This window comes from Mytilus galloprovincialis, chromosome 10 (assembly GCF_965363235.1).
Source record: "Mytilus galloprovincialis chromosome 10, xbMytGall1.hap1.1, whole genome shotgun sequence".
Lineage (NCBI taxonomy): Eukaryota > Metazoa > Mollusca > Bivalvia > Mytilida > Mytilidae > Mytilus > Mytilus galloprovincialis.
In genome coordinates, this window is record NC_134847.1 from 88,155,124 (window position 1) to 88,175,023 (window position 19,900).

The window sequence follows — 19,900 nt, forward strand, 5'->3', positions numbered from 1 at the left end:
ACTGGTTTGTTGTTATATATATTATTAATATTACGATTGCATGTATGTACCGATTATCAGGTTGTCTGCATGTTGATATCGTAAATTATCGGTCGTCCAACTGTCTATATCAATCTGCTCAGCTCTTAATAAAACTCCTGCACAGTTGGACGACCGATAAATGTCATTTTCATCTATTTGTATATATGATAATTCTATTCTACTATTATTATAGTGCAGTGCAAGTGCATGGTGGACACTCTTCTGTAAAAAAATCAAAGCCTTAAAGGCTGTAAAAGCAATTGCTGCCATGTTAATGTTTTGGGACACTTTTATTTTTCGTCTACATATATAAGAATTAAACCTGACAGGACATGGTTGTCTAGTGAAAAGCAAGAAGGTTTTGACTTTATATCAATTATAGACTCAAGCATCATTTTTAATATGTTTTATATTTCACAAGGAGACAACAAGTTTACCAGGCTAAAGTTGGGGGTAATTATGGATTATCCCCTGGTAGTGTTTGTAACTGGGCAATAATTACTTTTATTTATTTAATTTTAACAATTTTCATAATTAATTTAAATTAACCATTCAGTTAAAACATTTCACCTTTCGAGACGCTAATGTTGAAAAATGGGACAGAAATAAAATAACTTACAAGACATAAACATGTAAAAAATAAATATATATTTCAGCTTACTAAAAATATTTTCATAGTGTTACTTTGACATCATTTCTTAAAACTAAGTCCCACACATAATTGTTCATTTGATATGGGTCATCCTCATGCGGTACGAGAAGTTTTCATGTCGCTAAATAGTCTTCTTGTCGCTTAATTTATTCTTCTTGTCCGTTCTTGACGCTTCTTGTCGCTAAAAGTTCTTCTTGACGTTATTAGTGAGACTGCTATTTTTAGATTACAGGTGGTCATTTACACTACACGTATAACCTGTGTAGTGATTTTTATTTTACGATAAATTTATGAATGAACGATAATTTTATGAATGAACAAGAGCACCTGACCTCTTTCTGAAACACCAATTAAACATATAAAATCGTATTTATTAAGATATAATTCAGTCAAATTTTCACCACTAAATCAACAACTGAAATGATTCCATATTTTGTTGAAACATCGTACAACCGGAGAACAGAAATCGCAGGTATGAAAATGCACTTTTTTCACTGGTGTTGAAAACCCAAAACTAATTTGACTAGAATTTATGAATGACGGAAATTTAAGCGATAACAATACATCGGAGTGACCTCAAGGTCATCCTCTGTAAAAACGAGTATTGAACGCCGTGTAGCTGTCTCAGGCTGTACTCTGATTATACGTTATGTAGTTTTGTGATTACTTATTGATACATAATATGGTTTTGACTGTACTTAATGACGTAAATGTTGACATAATGTCTATCATAACCAAATAAAGTGAAATGGATTGATTAAAAACTAAAACTATAAGAAAACATCTGCTATGACGAAGAAGAAAAAAATCAAATACAAGTTAGAAGTGTAATGGACAATTAGCCGCAATCGTATAAAGGTTTGGCTCAATACAGCGATGTTGAAAACCGACTTATATTGGTACCCTACATCCGGAATAGACGTATTTTGAAATAGTTTTGATTCATTTTTTCTTCAAGTTGGAATTCTATATTTTGTTATCGCTATGTATTTCACTGCTTTATCTGTTTTCCGACCAATCTTAATAATGACCCCTGTAACTTTTGCTTTAGAACAGTGAAATGTCAAACTAAATTATTAAACGTTCTAATAATGAGAAAAACCAAATATTGGTCTCCTTCTTTCTCCATGACAGACAAATCAATCTTATGGCATGTCTAAAACTGCACACTATACACTGATACATGTATATACACTGTGTACATATCATCCATATTACCTGATTATTACTGGTCTAACATGTACACGAAGACAATTATGATAAGCTGTAACATGTTAAAAAAAGATATGCTGAATTTTGATAGGAACTATACTTTAAACAAAAACACAAAAAATTCTTTCAAGATATTTATCATTGTCAGAGCTTTAGATAATTATCATAATAATGAACTGTGCAGCATATATATAGAACTACTTTAACATGTGTAATCTCATGAAAGACTGTAATAAACAAGTATATATTTTCAGATAGCGGGTAAAATAAAGAAAACAGAAAACAGTCCTGGTTAGTATAATAACCTTAACAGACATGTGTCTTGATTTTTTATGGAATGATAGTTAGCATACAATAAGAATATTTGTTTGTAATTGTGGGGATCGAAGTTTTGTGTAGCAATAAGTTATTTACGAAGTTTTATTGTCTCCATTTATTCAAGGGTTCTTACAATAAACAAGAATGTGTCCAAAGGACACGGATGCCCCACTCGCACTTTCATTTTCCGTGTTCAATGAACCGTGAAATTGGGTAAAAAATCTAATTTGGCATCAAAATTAGAAATATCATACCATAGGGAACACGTGTACTAAGTTTGAAGCTGATTGGACTTCAACTTCATCAAAAACTACCATGACCAAAAAATTAAACCTGAAGCGGGACAGACGGACGGATGAACGGACAAACAAACGAACGGACAGACGGACGGAAGGACGGACGGACAGACCAGAAAAAATTATGCCCCTCTACTATCTTAGGTTGGGCATACAAAAGACCGTTGTCATACCACCATCCTGTGTGAATGAAGATATTTTGATGTTTCTATAGTCGTGCATTAACTACTAGACTTACTTCAACTTAGAAGAAAGCTCACTTGAGCAGTGATACACTTCGTTGTTGATACTTTCTGAGGAACATTTATATAACCCCGTGAATTCCGGCATAAGTCCGTGAACTTCGGCACGGGTTACATTAAAGTCTGTAGGTCTAAAATCGACACTATGGCTGCTTTAAACGCAAGACCGTATAAAATACATACAAATTTATTCACAAGTTTACAGCTTGAGAGCTAGGGGAAGACTGCCCCAGCAACAGTTTACAAAACATATAAATTAAGTCCAAGATAAGGGTATTAAAACATTATAAAAGGTTCTCATGAAATATATCTATCATTGTCTAATCTTATGTAATAATAAACGGATTATTGTCCTGTGGCTTAACTTAGCAAAATAGCGATAATTGCTTCTTTTGAAGTTGAGTGTAAGTTTAGTACTTTTGACAGCCATCGGATTAAGTTGTAAAATAGTAAATCTATAATCTCTTTGGATATTTGAAATAAGAAACATTATATTTAAGAATAAAGAAACATTTAAAACAAGAAATATTCAACCATGTCAACTTAAAACTAAAACGAGAAATAATCAATTTAAAACGAAAGTTCATATAAATATTCAAAACGAGAGCTCATATAACTATTCAAAACGAGAGTTCATATATATATTCATTTCAAAACGAGAGTTCCTATAAAGCACTTTAAAAATTATAGTAAAAGTTCCCAATGTCACTTTTCTTCCGGTTATATTCTCCACTGCTTCCCCGAAGTGCTCGTCCCGAGCACAAATTGCTACATTTCGTATTTGGGGTTTTTAACGTTATTTCATCTATGAGCAATTCGTCTTGGGTAAATCGTCTTTGGGTAATTCGTCTTTGAGTGATTCGTCTATGGGTAATTCATCTATGGGTAATTCGTCTTGGGTAAATCGTCTTTGGGCTATTCGTCTTTGAGTGATTCGTCTATGGGTAATTCATCTATGGGTAATTCGTCTCTCTAGTTGCTGAAAGTGTGTACATACTGAAACATCACGAACATAGAAAATGCACATATTGGACCTTTTAATGGATATATATAGGGGGTATGTGGAGGGGGATAAACATAAATATACTAGATATTCGAGGAGGGGGACTACTGACATAAATATACTATACTCTGAGGAGGGGGACTACTGACATAAGTATACTATACTCTGAGGAGGGGGACTACTGACAGGAGGGGGACTACTGACATAAGTATACTGAAATATCTATTTCAGCTTCACAACTCAAAAGAGCATGGCTCTATTATATATATGTATAGATATATAAAACAACGAAGGGGATACTTTTGCTATAATCATAAAAGTAGAACTAAGTATCTAAGTATTCAATGAATCGCGGAAAAGGGGGGGGGGGAGGGCAATTATGATCATTGGCCCGTTTAGAATTCAATCAAACTACACTATACTGTCTGGAAGGTTTTCGAAAACACTATCAAGAATTTAAACCGATTATCAGATTATCAGTGGCTATTTGTACCTTGTAAGCAGGTTTTGATCAAACATAATAATGCATTTTTCTGACATGTAGTATACAGGTCGTCACTTCTGTACACCCAATGGAAACAAGAACACAAGATAGGTGACGAGTCCATCTTGCACTCTTGTTTCGAACCAAAATTGTATTCTAAAATGATTTTGTTATTCCACTGATAATCTATGTATTCACCCGGAAGCTCATACGTGTAAATTCAACTACCTATAGCATGGTGCGTGAAATGACACAAAACAATAACGACAACTAAACAATAATTGTGGTTATTTGGTATACTATAGTCAGTGATCTTTGTTCAAAGTTACAACCTTCACTTGTGTAAAACACTAGGTTCTATGATACAACACGGATACACTGACTTTAGCTCGATCTATTGCTTATTTTCCAAATGTCAGTGACAAATATCTCAGAAAAAAAAGTGAATATTCATAGTAGAATAATGAAGTTTTCTTACTGTTATTCTCAAATATTTCAGACATATTTAGAACATCGTTAATGTTAACTAATCTTAGAAGTTTTCTTAATAAGATAGATTCCAAATGTGAAAATGAAAACCAAAAATAGAACCTATTCTTACATTTATTTTACAATCGGCTTTTGAACAGCCCGTATTTGCAAAACAATTTACAATATTCGGATTGGGGAACTATTTCTAGAATTTATAAACCTGTCTTTGGTTGAATTATGGAACTTGTGGAACTTAGCACTTATGATATTCATTTCAAAACGAGAGTTCCTATAAAGCACTTTAAAAATTATAGTAAAAGTTCCCAATGTCACTTTTCTTCCGGTTATATTTACTTCGATAAAAGCTTTAGTGGGTGCTTTGCTTCAAATAGTCTTTGGCGGCGGGAAATGTAATAACTTGTCAGATTATAAAGCTCGTACAGTATCAAAATTCATCGGTTCCTTTAAGCATACTTTCAGCGATACCTATCTTATGTTCCAAACTTATAAAAGTGTTGACTGTAAATGCGATGAAGTCGTTTGTTTGTTTCCGTAGAGATGTTACTCACGTGCATAAACGTGTGTAGAGTAGCAGCAATATTAGTTTTTTCTCCATTCTTACCAGACTTTTAGGCTTCAGTAAAACTTTCAAGTCTATCGGAGGACGATTGACTAAATACGATGCATTATCATTTAATCTTGTCTGTCTTGTATAAGTCAGGAAGGATATGATTTAACCGTGATTAGATTTCAGATCATAACCAAACAAGTGTCCTTAAACCTACCAATAGTTTGTTTTTGAGACACTCAGAACGAGTTTTGAGGTTTCTACATTATCACAATCCATTTGATCTTCTCTTTCCACGAACATTTTTTTGTGTCTCTATCATATGTCATTATAGTATACAAGTATACATGCATGTAAACTACACTTACCAATTTTTTTTTTTGGAGACGCATCTACTCAAAGTTGATTTATAAAACTTCCCTGTTCTAATTAATCATTACCAACCCTATGTAAGTTTTGTCTACACAAAAATAAACACAAAATTGAATTAATTTTTGTAGACAAAATTTATTTTTATCATGAGAAAATTCATTTTTATCATGAGAAAATTTCTTTTTATCATGACAAAATTCAATTTTGTGTTCATTTTTGTGTTGACAAAACTAACATTTTTGTCATGACAAAATTCAATTTTGTTGATTTTTTTTCACTTCTGTCTAACAAAACTCAATTTTGTCTACCCAAAAAATAATTTTAATAACAAAATTACAGGATGCTAGAGACAAAATTGACTTTTGTGTTTTAATTTCCATGTCAGGTAACAAACGTCAATTTTGTATGCAAATAAAAGTTATAGGAAGATGTGGTGTAAGTGCCAATGAGACAACTCTCCATCCAAATAACAATTTATAAATTTAAAGTAAACCACTATAGGTCAATGTACGGCCTTCAAATAAAATAAGTTTATATTTGCATATTTTTCATGACAAAAATGAGTTTTGTCTTCAAAAATGAATTTTGTCATGACTTAAATGAATTTTGTCTACAAAATGATTTTGTTGTCATCACAAAATTGAAGTTCTCATTAAAAAAGTCTGTATCACATAGTTTTGTAAGACAAAAATAATTTTGTTGTGACAGAATTGAATTTTGTGTACACAAAATTGATTTTGATTACAAAAAGTTCAAGTCCCATTCGGCCGTACAAAAGCTCCTATCAGTAATTAAACTTAATTATTATACTTCACGTCAAACTGCCAGATTTTGATTGGATAACACGAGGTTGATTATTAACTCTTCCCTATAGGGGGTGAAAATGCTTGAATGTCACCCTCTCGTGCAGTCCAATTAAAAGTACATATTTTAAATGGACAATAAATTGAATTCACATAAATGAATTGGAGATAATGCCCAAGGTTTACGTTCTGACCTCAGAAGAACTTTTTAGTTGTCTTTTTCACACAAACTCCGAAACAGAAGTTACGTAATTGCTACGCTAAACGTTCATCACTGCAACCAGTTCGGGTTTTACCTGGATAAAAAAATCTAGTGAATTTGTTTATTTCTCTACAAAGAATTGCACACAAAGTGAGTGTAATATAATACATACAAAAAAACAACTTATTAACCTGTTTTCTTTAAAAAGTTTTTTTTTCTATTATAACATACTTCAGTGCGAAGATTAAAATGTTTATTCTTACAGTTCTTTGACCCTAAAATGATAGTTATCAAATGTACCAGACTTAACTTTTAGAAGGCCAAACAAGTATAAAGTTTTACAGGATTGAGAACCCAAAATTCCCGAAAGTGGTGCCAAATATTGTTTTTCAACAAAGATAATGAAATTTTGACAGCATAAGAAATAAAGTCTGTATTTCCGTCAAAATACATTCAGTTTCAAACTAAGAAATTTACGAGAAGGCAAAGAAAAAAAATAAAATAAAAGAATACACTTTAATTAAAGTGAATTATATATAAAACAAGTCTGAATTGAAAACAACGTTCAAACATGTGATTGTGTTTGATAAAAACCACAATTGCTATACCCGGTAGGTACGTATGCAAAACAATTTTTTGTTGGTAAAGGGATTTGAAAACAGCACAAACAGCATTTTCAAAAAAGACCACAAAAGCCATATTCTCGAGCTGTTAATTTAAGTTCTGCTTGCTTTTAATATTTGTTCTTCCGATAATCATTTCATAAAAGAGTTATTTTTATTTCTAATTCTGATTTTCTCTCCTTCAGATTCCTATTTTGTTTTGCTATAGCAATCGTTTTTCGCATGTCGAGCAGCAACTGCTTTCCTTTCCAGAATACCTTCAGTTTTGGTTGAATTCTTGTTGTTCAGTCTAAACTTGTCTATGTTGTGTTTCGTATACTGTTGTGTGTATTTGTATGTGTTTTTCATACATTGTCATAGGTTTGGAACTTGTCTCCATTTTCTAATAATCTACTGTGAAATAAATGGACAAGTTTAAGTGTCTTAAGCTATTTATAATGACCCCACATGTGCTTATGATAGTGTCTTAATTCGTGGGTCTCATTTCATTTTATCTTTTTTAATAAACCCTTGGATTTATTTTTTTGTTTGACATTTATACGAACATATGTGGACTGTTTTTATATTTCCATTTGTACAATTATGCCCGTCTGACAGTATTAATATTTCTGAAATTGGAACTTGCTTCGTAATTATGCTTATTGTGTTTCGTATACTGTTGTGTGTATTTGTAAGTGTTTTTCATTCATTGTCATAGGTTTGGAACTTTTCTCTATTTTCTGATAATCTACTGTGAAATAAATGGACAAGTTTAAGTGTCTTAAGCTATTTATTATGACCCCACATGTGCTTATGATAGTGTCTTAATTCGTGGGTCTCATTTCATGTTATCTTTTCTAATAAACCCTTTGATTTATTTTTCTATTTGACATTTATACGAACATATGCGGACTGTTTTTATATTTCCATTTGTACAATTATGCCCGTCTGACAATATTGATATTTTCTGAAATTGGAACTTGCTTCGTAATTATGCTTTTGAACTGTATGATGGTGGATGCATGAAAAGCTGGAAATTGTTACACAGAGTAAGCGATATCACTACGACTTTAACTGATATTTCGAACAGAAACTTTAAACACAAAGGAAAAAAACGAAACACAACGACAGACTAGTCCAGACAACACTGTATATAATCTAAACAAAACGAACCCCACAAAAAACCAGCGATGATCTTAGGTGTTCTGGAAGTGTGTGCAAATTCTGACTTGTCTGATTGCAGTACAAATTGTATTACTGGAATATTCACAAAAACTTAAAATTTTAATTGATTATGTTTTACTACAATTGTTATAAGTTGAATATGTTCTAATGATTTAATTGTAGAGGTCGGAGGAAATCAGCCTTGCAAAACAGACGTGGCATGTCAGACAGGTTTGACATGCATAAGCAATTTATGCACTTGTGGAAGCAGTAAATATTGGAATGGTAGCACTTGTGCTAATAGTAAGTAAAAATTAGAAATAGTGAACGGTTTAAAAGGCCTTTCTATATTTGCTACACCTTAACAAGTTCATTACAATATATAATTTAATAATTACTGTTAAAGACTAAAAGACAAGTTTCAATTGCATCGAATGGCAGCAGACAGCATTGTCTGGATCATATATGTCATATATTTTCATTGATGACTTAGGAATAATTTTTTTTTCTCTCCTTCAGCTTCCTATTTTGTTTTGCTCTAGCAATCGTTTTTCGCATGTGGAGTAGCAACTGTTTTCTCTTCCAGAATACCTTCAGTTTTGGTTGAATTCTTGTTGTTCAGTGTAAACTTGTCTATGTTGTGTTTCGTATACTGTTGTGTGTATTTGTTTGTGTTTTTCATTCATTGTCATAGTTTTGGAACTTGTCTTCATATTCTGATAATCTACTGTGAAATAAATGGACAAGTTTAAGTGTCTTAAGCTATTTACAATGACCCCACATGTGCTTATGATAGTGTCTTAATTCGTGGGTCTCATTTCATTTTATCTTTTTTAATAAACCCTTGGATTTATTTTTCTGTTTGACATTTATACGAACATATGTGGACTGTTTTTATATTTCCATTTGTACAATTATGCCCGTCTGACAGTATTAATATTTTCTGAAATTGGAACTTGCTTCGTAATTATGCTTTTGAACTGTATGATGGTGGATGCATGAAAAGCTGGAAATTGTTACACAGAGTAAGAGATATCACAACGACTTTAACTGATATTTCGAACAGAAACTTTAAACACAAAGGAAAAAAACGAAACACAACGACAGTCAGTCCAGACAACACTGTATAGAAACAAAACAAAACGAACCCCACAAAAAACCGGCGGTGATCTTAGGTGTTCTGGAAGTGTGTGCAAATTCTGACTTGTCTGATTGCAGTACAAACTGTATTACTGGAATGTTCAGAAAAACTTAAAATTTTAATTGATTATGTTTTACTACATTCTGAACTAAGTTGAATATATTCTAATGATTTTATGGTAGAGGTCGGAGGAAATCAGCCTTGCGATAGTGACGTGGAATGTGGGACAGGTTTGACATGCTTAACCAAATCATGCACTTGTGGAAGCAGTAAATATTGGAATGGTAGCACTTGTGCTAATAGTAAGTAAAAATTAGAAATAGTGAACGGTTTAAAAAGCCTTTCTATATTTGCTACACCTTAATAAGTTCATTACAATATATAATTTAATAATTACTGTTAAAGACTAAAAGACAAGTTTCAATTGCATCGAATGGCAGCAGACAGCATTTTCTGGATCATATATGTCATATATTTTCATTGATGACTTAGGAATAATTGTTTTTTCTCTCCTTCAGCTTCCTATTTTGTTTTGCTCTAGCAATCGTTTTTCGCATGTGGAGCAGCAACTGTTTTCTCTTCCAGAATACCTTCAGTTTTGGTTGAATTCTTGTTGTTCAGTGTAAACTTGTCTATGTTGTGTTTCGTATACTGTTGTGTGTATTTGTTTGTGTTTTTCATTCATTGTCATAGTTTTGGAACTTGTCTCCATTTTCTAATAATCTACTGTGAAATAAATGGACAAGTTTAAGTGTCTTAAACTATTTATAATGACCCCACATGTGCTTATGATAGTGTCTTAATTCGTGGGTCTCATTTCATTTTATCTTTTTTAATAAACCCTTGGATTTATTTTTTTGTTTGACATTTATACGAACATATGTGGACTGTTTTTATATTTCCATTTGTACAATTATGCCCGTCTGACAGTATTAATATTTTCTGAAATTGGAACTTGCTTCGTAATTATGCTTTTGAACTGTATGATGGTGGATGCATGAAAAGCTGGAAATTACACAGAGTAAGAGATATCACAACGACTTTAACTGATATTTCGAACAGAAACTTTAAACACAAAGGAAAAAAACGAAACACAACGACAGTCAGTCCAGACAACACTGTATAGAAACTAAACAAAACGAACCCCACAAAAAACCGGCGGTGATCTTAGGTGTTCTGGAAGTGTGTGCAAATTCTGACTTGTCTGATTGCAGTACAAACTGTATTACTGGAATGTTCAGAAAAACTTAAAATTTTAATTGATTATGTTTTACTACATTCTGAACTAAGTTGAATATATTCTAATGATTTTATGGTAGAGGTCGGAGGAAATCAGCCTTGCGATAGTGACGTGGAATGTGGGACAGGTTTGACATGCTTAACCAAATCATGCACTTGTGGAATCAGTAAATATTGGAATGGTAGCACTTGTGCTAATAGTAAGTAAAAATTAGAAATAGTGAACGGTTTAAAAAGCCTTTCTATATTTGCTACACCTTAATAAGTTCATTACAATATATAATTTAATAATTACTGTTAAAGACTAAAAGACAAGTTTCAATTGCATCGAATGGCAGCAGACAGCATTTTCTGGATCATATATGTCATATATTTTCATTGATGACTTTGGAATAATTGTTTTTTCTCTCCTTCAGCTTCCTATTTTGTTTTGCTCTAGAAATCGTTTTTCGCATGTGGAGCAGCAACTGTTTTCTCTTCCAGAATACCTTCAGTTTTGGTTTAATTCTTGTTGTTCAGTGTCAACTTGTCTATGTTGTGTTTCGTATACTGTTGTGTGTATTTGTTTGTGTTTTTCATTCATTGTCATAGTTTTGGAACTTGTCTCCATTTTCTAATAATCTACTGTGAAATAAATGGACAAGTTTAAGTGTCTTAAGCTATTTATAATGACCCCACATGTGCTTATGATAGTGTCTTAATTCGTGGGTCTCATTTCATTTTATCTTTTTTAATAAACCCTTGGATTTATTTTTTGGTTTGACATTTATACGAACATATGTGGACTGTTTTTATATTTCCATTTGTACAATTATGCCCGTCTGACAGTATTAATATTTTCTGAAATTGGAACTTGCTTCGTAATTATGCTTTTGAACTGTATGATGGTGGATGCATGAAAAGCTGGAAATTGTTACACAGAGTAAGAGATATCACAACGACTTTAACTGATATTTCGAACAGAAACTTTAAACACAAAGGAAAAAAACGAAACACAACGACAGTCAGTCCAGACAACACTGTATAGAAACTAAACAAAACGAACCCCACAAAAAACCGGCGGTGATCTTAGGTGTTCTGGAAGTGTGTGCAAATTCTGACTTGTCTGATTGCAGTACAAACTGTATTACTGGAATGTTCACAAAAACTTAAAATTTTAATTGATTATGTTTTACTACATTCTGAACTAAGTTGAATATATTCTAATGATTTTATGGTAGAGGTCGGAGGAAATCAGCCTTGCGATAGTGACGTGGAATGTGGGACAGGTTTGACATGCTTAACCAAATCATGCACTTGTGGAAGCAGTAAATATTGGAATGGTAGCACTTGTGCTAATAGTAAGTAAAAATTAGAAATAGTGAACGGTTTAAAAAGCCTTTCTATATTTGCTACACCTTAATAAGTTCATTACAATATATAATTTAATAATTACTGTTAAAGACTAAAAGACAAGTTTCAATTGCATCGAATGGCAGCAGACAGCATTTTCTGGATCATATATTTCATATATTTTCATTGATGACTTAGGAATAATTGTTTTTTCTCTCCTTCAGCTTCCTATTTTGTTTTGCTCTAGCAATCGTTTTTCGCATGTGGAGCAGCAACTGTTTTCTCTTCCAGAATACCTTCAGTTTTGGTTGAATTCTTGTTGTTCAGTGTCAACTTGTCTATGTTGTGTTTCGTATACTGTTGTGTGTATTTGTTTGTGTTTTTCATTCATTGTCATAGTTTTGGAACTTGTCTCCATTTTCTGATAATTTACTGTGAAATAAATGGACAAATTTTAGTGTCTTAAGCTATTTATAATGACCCCACATGTGCTTATGATAGTGTCTTAATTCGTGGGTCTCATTTCATTTTATCTTTTTTAATAAACCCTTGGATTTATTTTTTTGTTTGACATTTATACGAACATATGTGGTCTGTTTTTATATTTCCATTTGTACAATTATGCCCGTCTGACAGTATTAATATTTCTGAAATTGGAACTTGCTTCGTAATTATGCTTTTGAACTGTATGATGGTGGATGCATGAAAAGCTGGAAATTGTTACACAGAGTAAGCGATATCACAACGACTTTAACTGATATTTCGAACAGAAACTTTAAACACAAAGGAAAAAGAACGAAACACAACGACAGTCAGTCCAGACAACACTGTATAGAAACTAAACAAAACGAACCCCACAAAAAACCGGCGGTGATCTTAGGTGTTCTGGAAGTGTGTGCAAATTTTGACTTGTCTGATTGTAGTACAAACTGTATTACTGGAATGTTCACAAAAACTTAAAATTTTAATTGATTATGTTTTACTACATTCTGAACTAAGTTGAATATATTCTAATGATTTTATGGTAGAGTTCGGAGGAAATCAGCCTTGCAATAGTGACGTGGAATGTGGGACAGGTTTGACATGCATAACCAAATCATGCACTTGTGAAAGCAGTAAATATTGGAATGGTCGCACTTGTGCTAATAGTAAGTAAAAATTAGAAATAGTGAACGGTTTAAAAAGCCTTTCTATATTTGCTACACCTTAATAAGTTCATTACAATATATAATTTAATAATTACTGTTTAGACTAAAAGACAAGTTTCAATTGCATCGAATGGCAGCAGACAGCATTTTCTGGATCATATATTTCATATATTTTCATTGATGACTTAGGAATAAATTTTTTTTCTCCTTCAGCTTCCTATTTTGTTTTGCTCTAGCAATCGTTTTTCGCATGTGGAGCAGCAACTGTTTTCTCTTCCAGAATACCTTCAGTTTTGGTTGAATTCTTGTTGTTCAGTGTAAACTTGTCTATGTTGTGTTTCGTATACTGTTGTGTGTATTTGTTTGTGTTTTTCATTCATTGTCATAGTTTTGGAACTTGTCTCCATTTTCTGATAATCTACTGTGAAATAAATGGACAAGTTTAAGTGTCTTAAGCTATTTATAATGACCCCACATGTGCTTATGATAGTGTCTTAATTCATGGGTCTCATTTCATTTTATCTTTTTTAATAAACCCTTGGATTTATTTTTTTGTTTGACATTTATACGAACATATGTGGTCTGTTTTTATATTTCCATTTGTACAATTATGCCCGTCTGACAGTATTAATATTTCTGAAATTGGAACTTGCTTCGTAATTATGCTTTTGAACTGTATGATGGTGGATGCATGAAAAGCTGGAAATTGTTACACAGAGTAAGCGATATCACAACGACTTTAACTGATATTTCGAACAGAAACTTTAAACACAAAGGGAAAAAAACGAAACACAACGACAGTCAGTCCAGACAACACTGTATAGAAACTAAACAAAACGAACCCCACAAAAAACCGGCGGTGATCTTAGGTGTTCTGGAAGTGTGTGCAAATTCTGACTTGTCTGATTGCAGTACAAACTGTATTACTGGAATGTTCACAAAAACTTAAAATTTTAATTGATTATGTTTTACTACATTCTGAACTAAGTTGAATATATTCTAATGATTTTATGGTAGAGTTCGGAGGAAATCAGCCTTGCAATAGTGACGTGGAATGTGGGACAGGTTTGACATGCATAACCAAATCATGCACTTGTGAAAGCAGTAAATATTGGAATGGTAGCACTTGTGCTAATAGTAAGTAAAAATTAGAAATAGTGAACGGTTTAAAAAGCCTTTCTATATTTGCTACACCTTAATAAGTTCATTACAATATATAATTTAATAATTACTGTTAAAGACTAAAAGACAAGTTTTAATTGCATCGAATGGCAGCAGACAGCATTTTCTGGATCATATATTTCATATATTTTCATTGATGACTTAGGAATAATTTTTTTTCTCCTTCAGCTTCCTATTTTGTTTTGCTCTAGCAATCGTTTTTCGCATGTGGAGCAGCAACTGTTTTCTCTTCCAGAATACCTTCAGTTTTGGTTGAATTCTTGTTGTTCAGTGTAAACTTGTCTATGTTGTGTTTCGTATACTGTTGTGTGTATTTGTTTGTGTTTTTCATTCATTGTCATAGTTTTGGAACTTGTCTCCATTTTCTGATAATCTACTGTGAAATAAATGGACAAATTTAAGTGTCTTAAGCTATTTATAATGACCCCACATGTGCTTATGATAGTGTCTTAATTCGTGGGTCTCATTTCATTTTATCTTTTTTAATAAACCCTTGGATTTATTTTTTTGTTTGACATTTATACGAACATATGTGGTCTGTTTTTATATTTCCATTTGTACAATTATGCCCGTCTGACAGTATTAATATTTCTGAAATTGGAACTTGCTTCGTAATTATGCTTTTGAACTGTATGATGGTGGATGCATGAAAAGCTGGAAATTGTTACACAGAGTAAGCGATATCACAACGACTTTAACTGATATTTCGAACAGAAACTTTAAACACAAAGGAAAAAGAACGAAACACAACGACAGTCAGTCCAGACAACACTGTATAGAAACTAAACAAAACGAACCCCACAAAAAACCGGCGGTGATCTTAGGTGTTCTGGAAGTGTGTGCAAATTCTGACTTGTCTGATTGCAGTACAAACTGTATTACTGGAATGTTCACAAAAACTTAAAATTTTAATTGATTATGTTTTACTACATTCTGAACTAAGTTGAATATATTCTAATGATTTTATGGTAGAGTTCGGAGGAAATCAGCCTTGCAATAGTGACGTGGAATGTGGGACAGGTTTGACATGCATAACCAAATCATGCACTTGTGAAAGCAGTAAATATTGGAATGGTAGCACTTGTGCTAATAGTAAGTAAAAATTAGAAATAGTGAACGGTTTAAAAAGCCTTTCTATATTTGCTACACCTTAATAAGTTCATTACAATATATAATTTAATAATTACTGTTTAGACTAAAAGACAAGTTTCAATTGCATCGAATGGCAGCAGACAGCATTTTCTGGATCATATATTTCATATATTTTCATTGATGACTTAGGAATAAATTTTTTTTCTCCTTCAGCTTCCTATTTTGTTTTGCTCTAGCAATCGTTTTTCGCATGTGGAGCAGCAACTGTTTTCTCTTCCAGAATACCTTCAGTTTTGGTTGAATTCTTGTTGTTCAGTGTAAACTTGTCTATGTTGTGTTTCGTATACTGTTGTGTGTATTTGTTTGTGTTTTTCATTCATTGTCATAGTTTTGGAACTTGTCTCCATTTTCTGATAATCTACTGTGAAATAAATGGACAAGTTTAAGTGTCTTAAGCTATTTATAATGACCCCACATGTGCTTATGATAGTGTCTTAATTCGTAGGTCTCATTTCATTTTATCTTTTTTAATAAACCCTTGGATTTATTTTTTGGTTTGACATTTATACGAACATATGTGGACTGTTTTTATATTTCCATTTGTACAATTATGCCCGTCTGACAGTATGAATATTTCTGAAATTGGAACTTGGTTCGTAATTATGCTTTTGAACTGTATGATGGTGGATGCATGAAAAGCTGGAAATTGTTACACAGAGTAAGCGATATCACAACGACTTTAACTGATATTTCGAACAGAAACTTTAAACACAAAGGAAAAAGAACGAAACACAACGACAGTCAGTCCAGACAACACTGTATAGAAACTAAACAAAACGAACCCCACAAAAAACCGGCGGTGATCTTAGGTGTTCTGGAAGTGTGTGCAAATTCTGACTTGTCTGATTGCAGTACAAACTGTATTACTGGAATGTTCACAAAAACTTAAAATTTTAATTGATTATGTTTTACTACATTCTGAACTAAGTTGAATATATTCTAATGATTTTATGGTAGAGTTCGGAGGAAATCAGCCTTGCAATAGTGACGTGGAATGTGGGACAGGTTTGACATGCATAACCAAATCATGCACTTGTGAAAGCAGTAAATATTGGAATGGTAGCACTTGTGCTAATAGTAAGTAAAAATTAGAAATAGTGAACGGTTTAAAAAGCCTTTCTATATTTGCTACACCTTAATAAGTTCATTACAATATATAATTTAATAATTACTGTTTAGACTAACAGACAAGTTTCAATTGCATCGAATGGCAGCAGACATCATTTTCTGGATCATATATTTCATATATTTTCATTGATGACTTAGGAATAATTGTTTTCTCTCTCCTTCAGCTTCCTATTTTGTTTTGCTCTAGCAATCGTTTTTCGCATGTGGAGCAGCAACTGTTTTCTCTTCCAGAATACCTTCAGTTTTGGTTGAATTCTTGTTGTTCAGTGTAAACTTGTCTATGTTGTGTTTCGTATACTGTTGTGTGTATTTGTTTGTGTTTTTCATTCATTGTCATAGTTTTGGAACTTGTCTCCATTTTCTGATAATCTACTGTGAAATAAATGGACAAGTTTAAGTGTCTTAAGCTATTTATAATGACCCCACATGTGCTTATGATAGTGTCTTAATTCGTGGGTCTCATTTCATTTTATCTTTTTTAATAAACCCTTGGATTTATTTTTTTGTTTGACATTTATACGAACATATGTGGTCTGTTTTTATATTTCCATTTGTACAATTATGCCCGTCTGACAGTATTAATATTTCTGAAATTGGAACTTGCTTCGTAATTATGCTTTTGAACTGTATGATGGTGGATGCATGAAAAGCTGGAAATTGTTACACAGAGTAAGCGATATCACAACGACTTTAACTGATATTTCGAACAGAAACTTTAAACACAAAGGAAAAAGAACGAAACACAACGACAGTCAGTCCAGACAACACTGTATAGAAACTAAACAAAACGAACCCCACAAAAAACCGGCGGTGATCTTAGGTGTTCTGGAAGTGTGTGCAAATTCTGACTTGTCTGATTGCAGTACAAACTGTATTACTGGAATGTTCACAAAAACTTAAAATTTTAATTGATTATGTTTTACTACATTCTGAACTAAGTTGAATATATTCTAATGATTTTATGGTAGAGTTCGGAGGAAATCAGCCTTGCAATAGTGACGTGGAATGTGGGACAGGTTTGACATGCATAACCAAATCATGCACTTGTGAAAGCAGTAAATATTGGAATGGTAGCACTTGTGCTAATAGTAAGTAAAAATTAGAAATAGTGAACGGTTTAAAAAGCCTTTCTATATTTGCTACACCTTAATAAGTTCATTACAATATATAATTTAATAATTACTGTTTAGACTAAAAGACAAGTTTCAATTGCATCGAATGGCAGCAGACAGCATTTTCTGGATCATATATTTCATATATTTTCATTGATGACTTAGGAATAAATTATTTTTCTCCTTCAGCTTCCTATTTTGTTTTGCTCTAGCAATCGTTTTTCGCATGTGGAGCAGCAACTGTTTTCTCTTCCAGAATACCTTCAGTTTTGGTTGAATTCTTGTTGTTCAGTGTAAACTTGTCTATGTTGTGTTTCGTATACTGTTGTGTGTATTTGTTTGTGTTTTTCATTCATTGTCATAGTTTTGGAACTTGTCTCCATTTTCTGATAATCTACTGTGAAATAAATGGACAAGTTTAAGTGTCTTAAGCTATTTATAATGACCCCACATGTGCTTATGATAGTGTCTTAATTCGTAGGTCTCATTTCATTTTATCTTTTTTAATAAACCCTTGGATTTATTTTTTGGTTTGACATTTATACGAACATATGTGGACTGTTTTTATATTTCCATTTGTACAATTATGCCCGTCTGACAGTATGAATATTTCTGAAATTGGAACTTGGTTCGTAATTATGCTTTTGAACTGTATGATGGTGGATGCATGAAAAGCTGGAAATTGTTACACAGAGTAAGCGATATCACAACGACTTTAACTGATATTTCGAACAGAAACTTTAAACACAAAGGAAAAAGAACGAAACACAACGACAGTCAGTCCAGACAACACTGTATAGAAACTAAACAAAACGAACCCCACAAAAAACCGGCGGTGATCTTAGGTGTTCTGGAAGTGTGTGCAAATTCTGACTTGTCTGATTGCAGTACAAACTGTATTACTGGAATGTTCACAAAAACTTAAAATTTTAATTGATTATGTTTTACTACATTCTGAACTAAGTTGAATATATTCTAATGATTTTATGGTAGAGTTCGGAGGAAATCAGCCTTGCAATAGTGACGTGGAATGTGGGACAGGTTTGACATGCATAACCAAATCATGCACTTGTGAAAGCAGTAAATATTGGAATGGTAGCACTTGTGCTAATAGTAAGTAAAAATTAGAAATAGTGAACGGTTTAAAAAGCCTTTCTATATTTGCTACACCTTAATAAGTTCATTACAATATGTAATTTAATAATTACTGTTTAGACTAACAGACAAGTTTCAATTGCATCGAATGGCAGCAGACATCATTTTCTGGATCATATATTTCATATATTTTCATTGATGACTTAGGAATAATTGTTTTCTCTCTCCTTCAGCTTCCTATTTTGTTTTGCTCTAGCAATCGTTTTTCGCATGTGGAGCAGCAACTGTTTTCTCTTCCAGAATACCTTCAGTTTTGGTTGAATTCTTGTTGTTCAGTGTAAACTTGTCTATGTTGTGTTTCGTATACTGTTGTGTGTATTTGTTTGTGTTTTTCATTCATTGTCATAGTTTTGGAACTTGTCTCCATTTTCTGATAATCTACTGTGAAATAAATGGACAAGTTTAAGTGTCTTAAGCTATTTATAATGACCCCACATGTGCTTATGATAGTGTCTTAATTCATGGGTCTCATTTCATTTTATCTTTTTTAATAAACCCTTGGATTTATTTTTTTGTTTGACATTTATACGAACATATGTGGTCTGTTTTTATATTTCCATTTGTACAATTATGCCCGTCTGACAGTATTAATATTTCTGAAATTGGAACTTGCTTCGTTATTATGCTTTTGAACTGTATGATGGTGGATGCATGAAAAGCTGGAAATTGTTACACAGAGTAAGCGATATCACAACGACTTTAACTGATATTTCGAACAGAAACTTTAAACACAAAGGAAAAAGAACGAAACACAACGACAGTCAGTCCAGACAACACTGTATAGAAACTAAACAAAACGAACCCCACAAAAAACCGGCGGTGATCTTAGGTGTTCTGGAAGTGTGTGCAAATTCTGACTTGTCTGATTGCAGTACAAACTGTATTACTGGAATGTTCACAA

At 32.6% G+C, this 19,900-nt stretch overlaps 1 protein-coding gene across 1 annotated transcript in view; it reads left to right on the forward strand.

Moving 5' to 3' along the window:
- LOC143048697 (receptor-type tyrosine-protein phosphatase eta-like) overlaps positions 1-19,900 on the forward strand; it is a 129,835-nt gene that overhangs the window by 822 nt on the left and 109,113 nt on the right. The window contains exons 2-12 of the mRNA XM_076222511.1: positions 2,140-2,176; positions 8,594-8,713; positions 9,734-9,853; positions 10,871-10,990; positions 12,011-12,130; positions 13,151-13,270; positions 14,288-14,407; positions 15,425-15,544; positions 16,562-16,681; positions 17,701-17,820; positions 18,838-18,957. Of these exons, the coding sequence (XP_076078626.1) occupies positions 2,140-2,176; positions 8,594-8,713; positions 9,734-9,853; positions 10,871-10,990; positions 12,011-12,130; positions 13,151-13,270; positions 14,288-14,407; positions 15,425-15,544; positions 16,562-16,681; positions 17,701-17,820; positions 18,838-18,957 (1,237 nt within the window). The remainder of the gene's footprint in view (positions 1-2,139; positions 2,177-8,593; positions 8,714-9,733; positions 9,854-10,870; positions 10,991-12,010; positions 12,131-13,150; positions 13,271-14,287; positions 14,408-15,424; positions 15,545-16,561; positions 16,682-17,700; positions 17,821-18,837; positions 18,958-19,900) is intronic.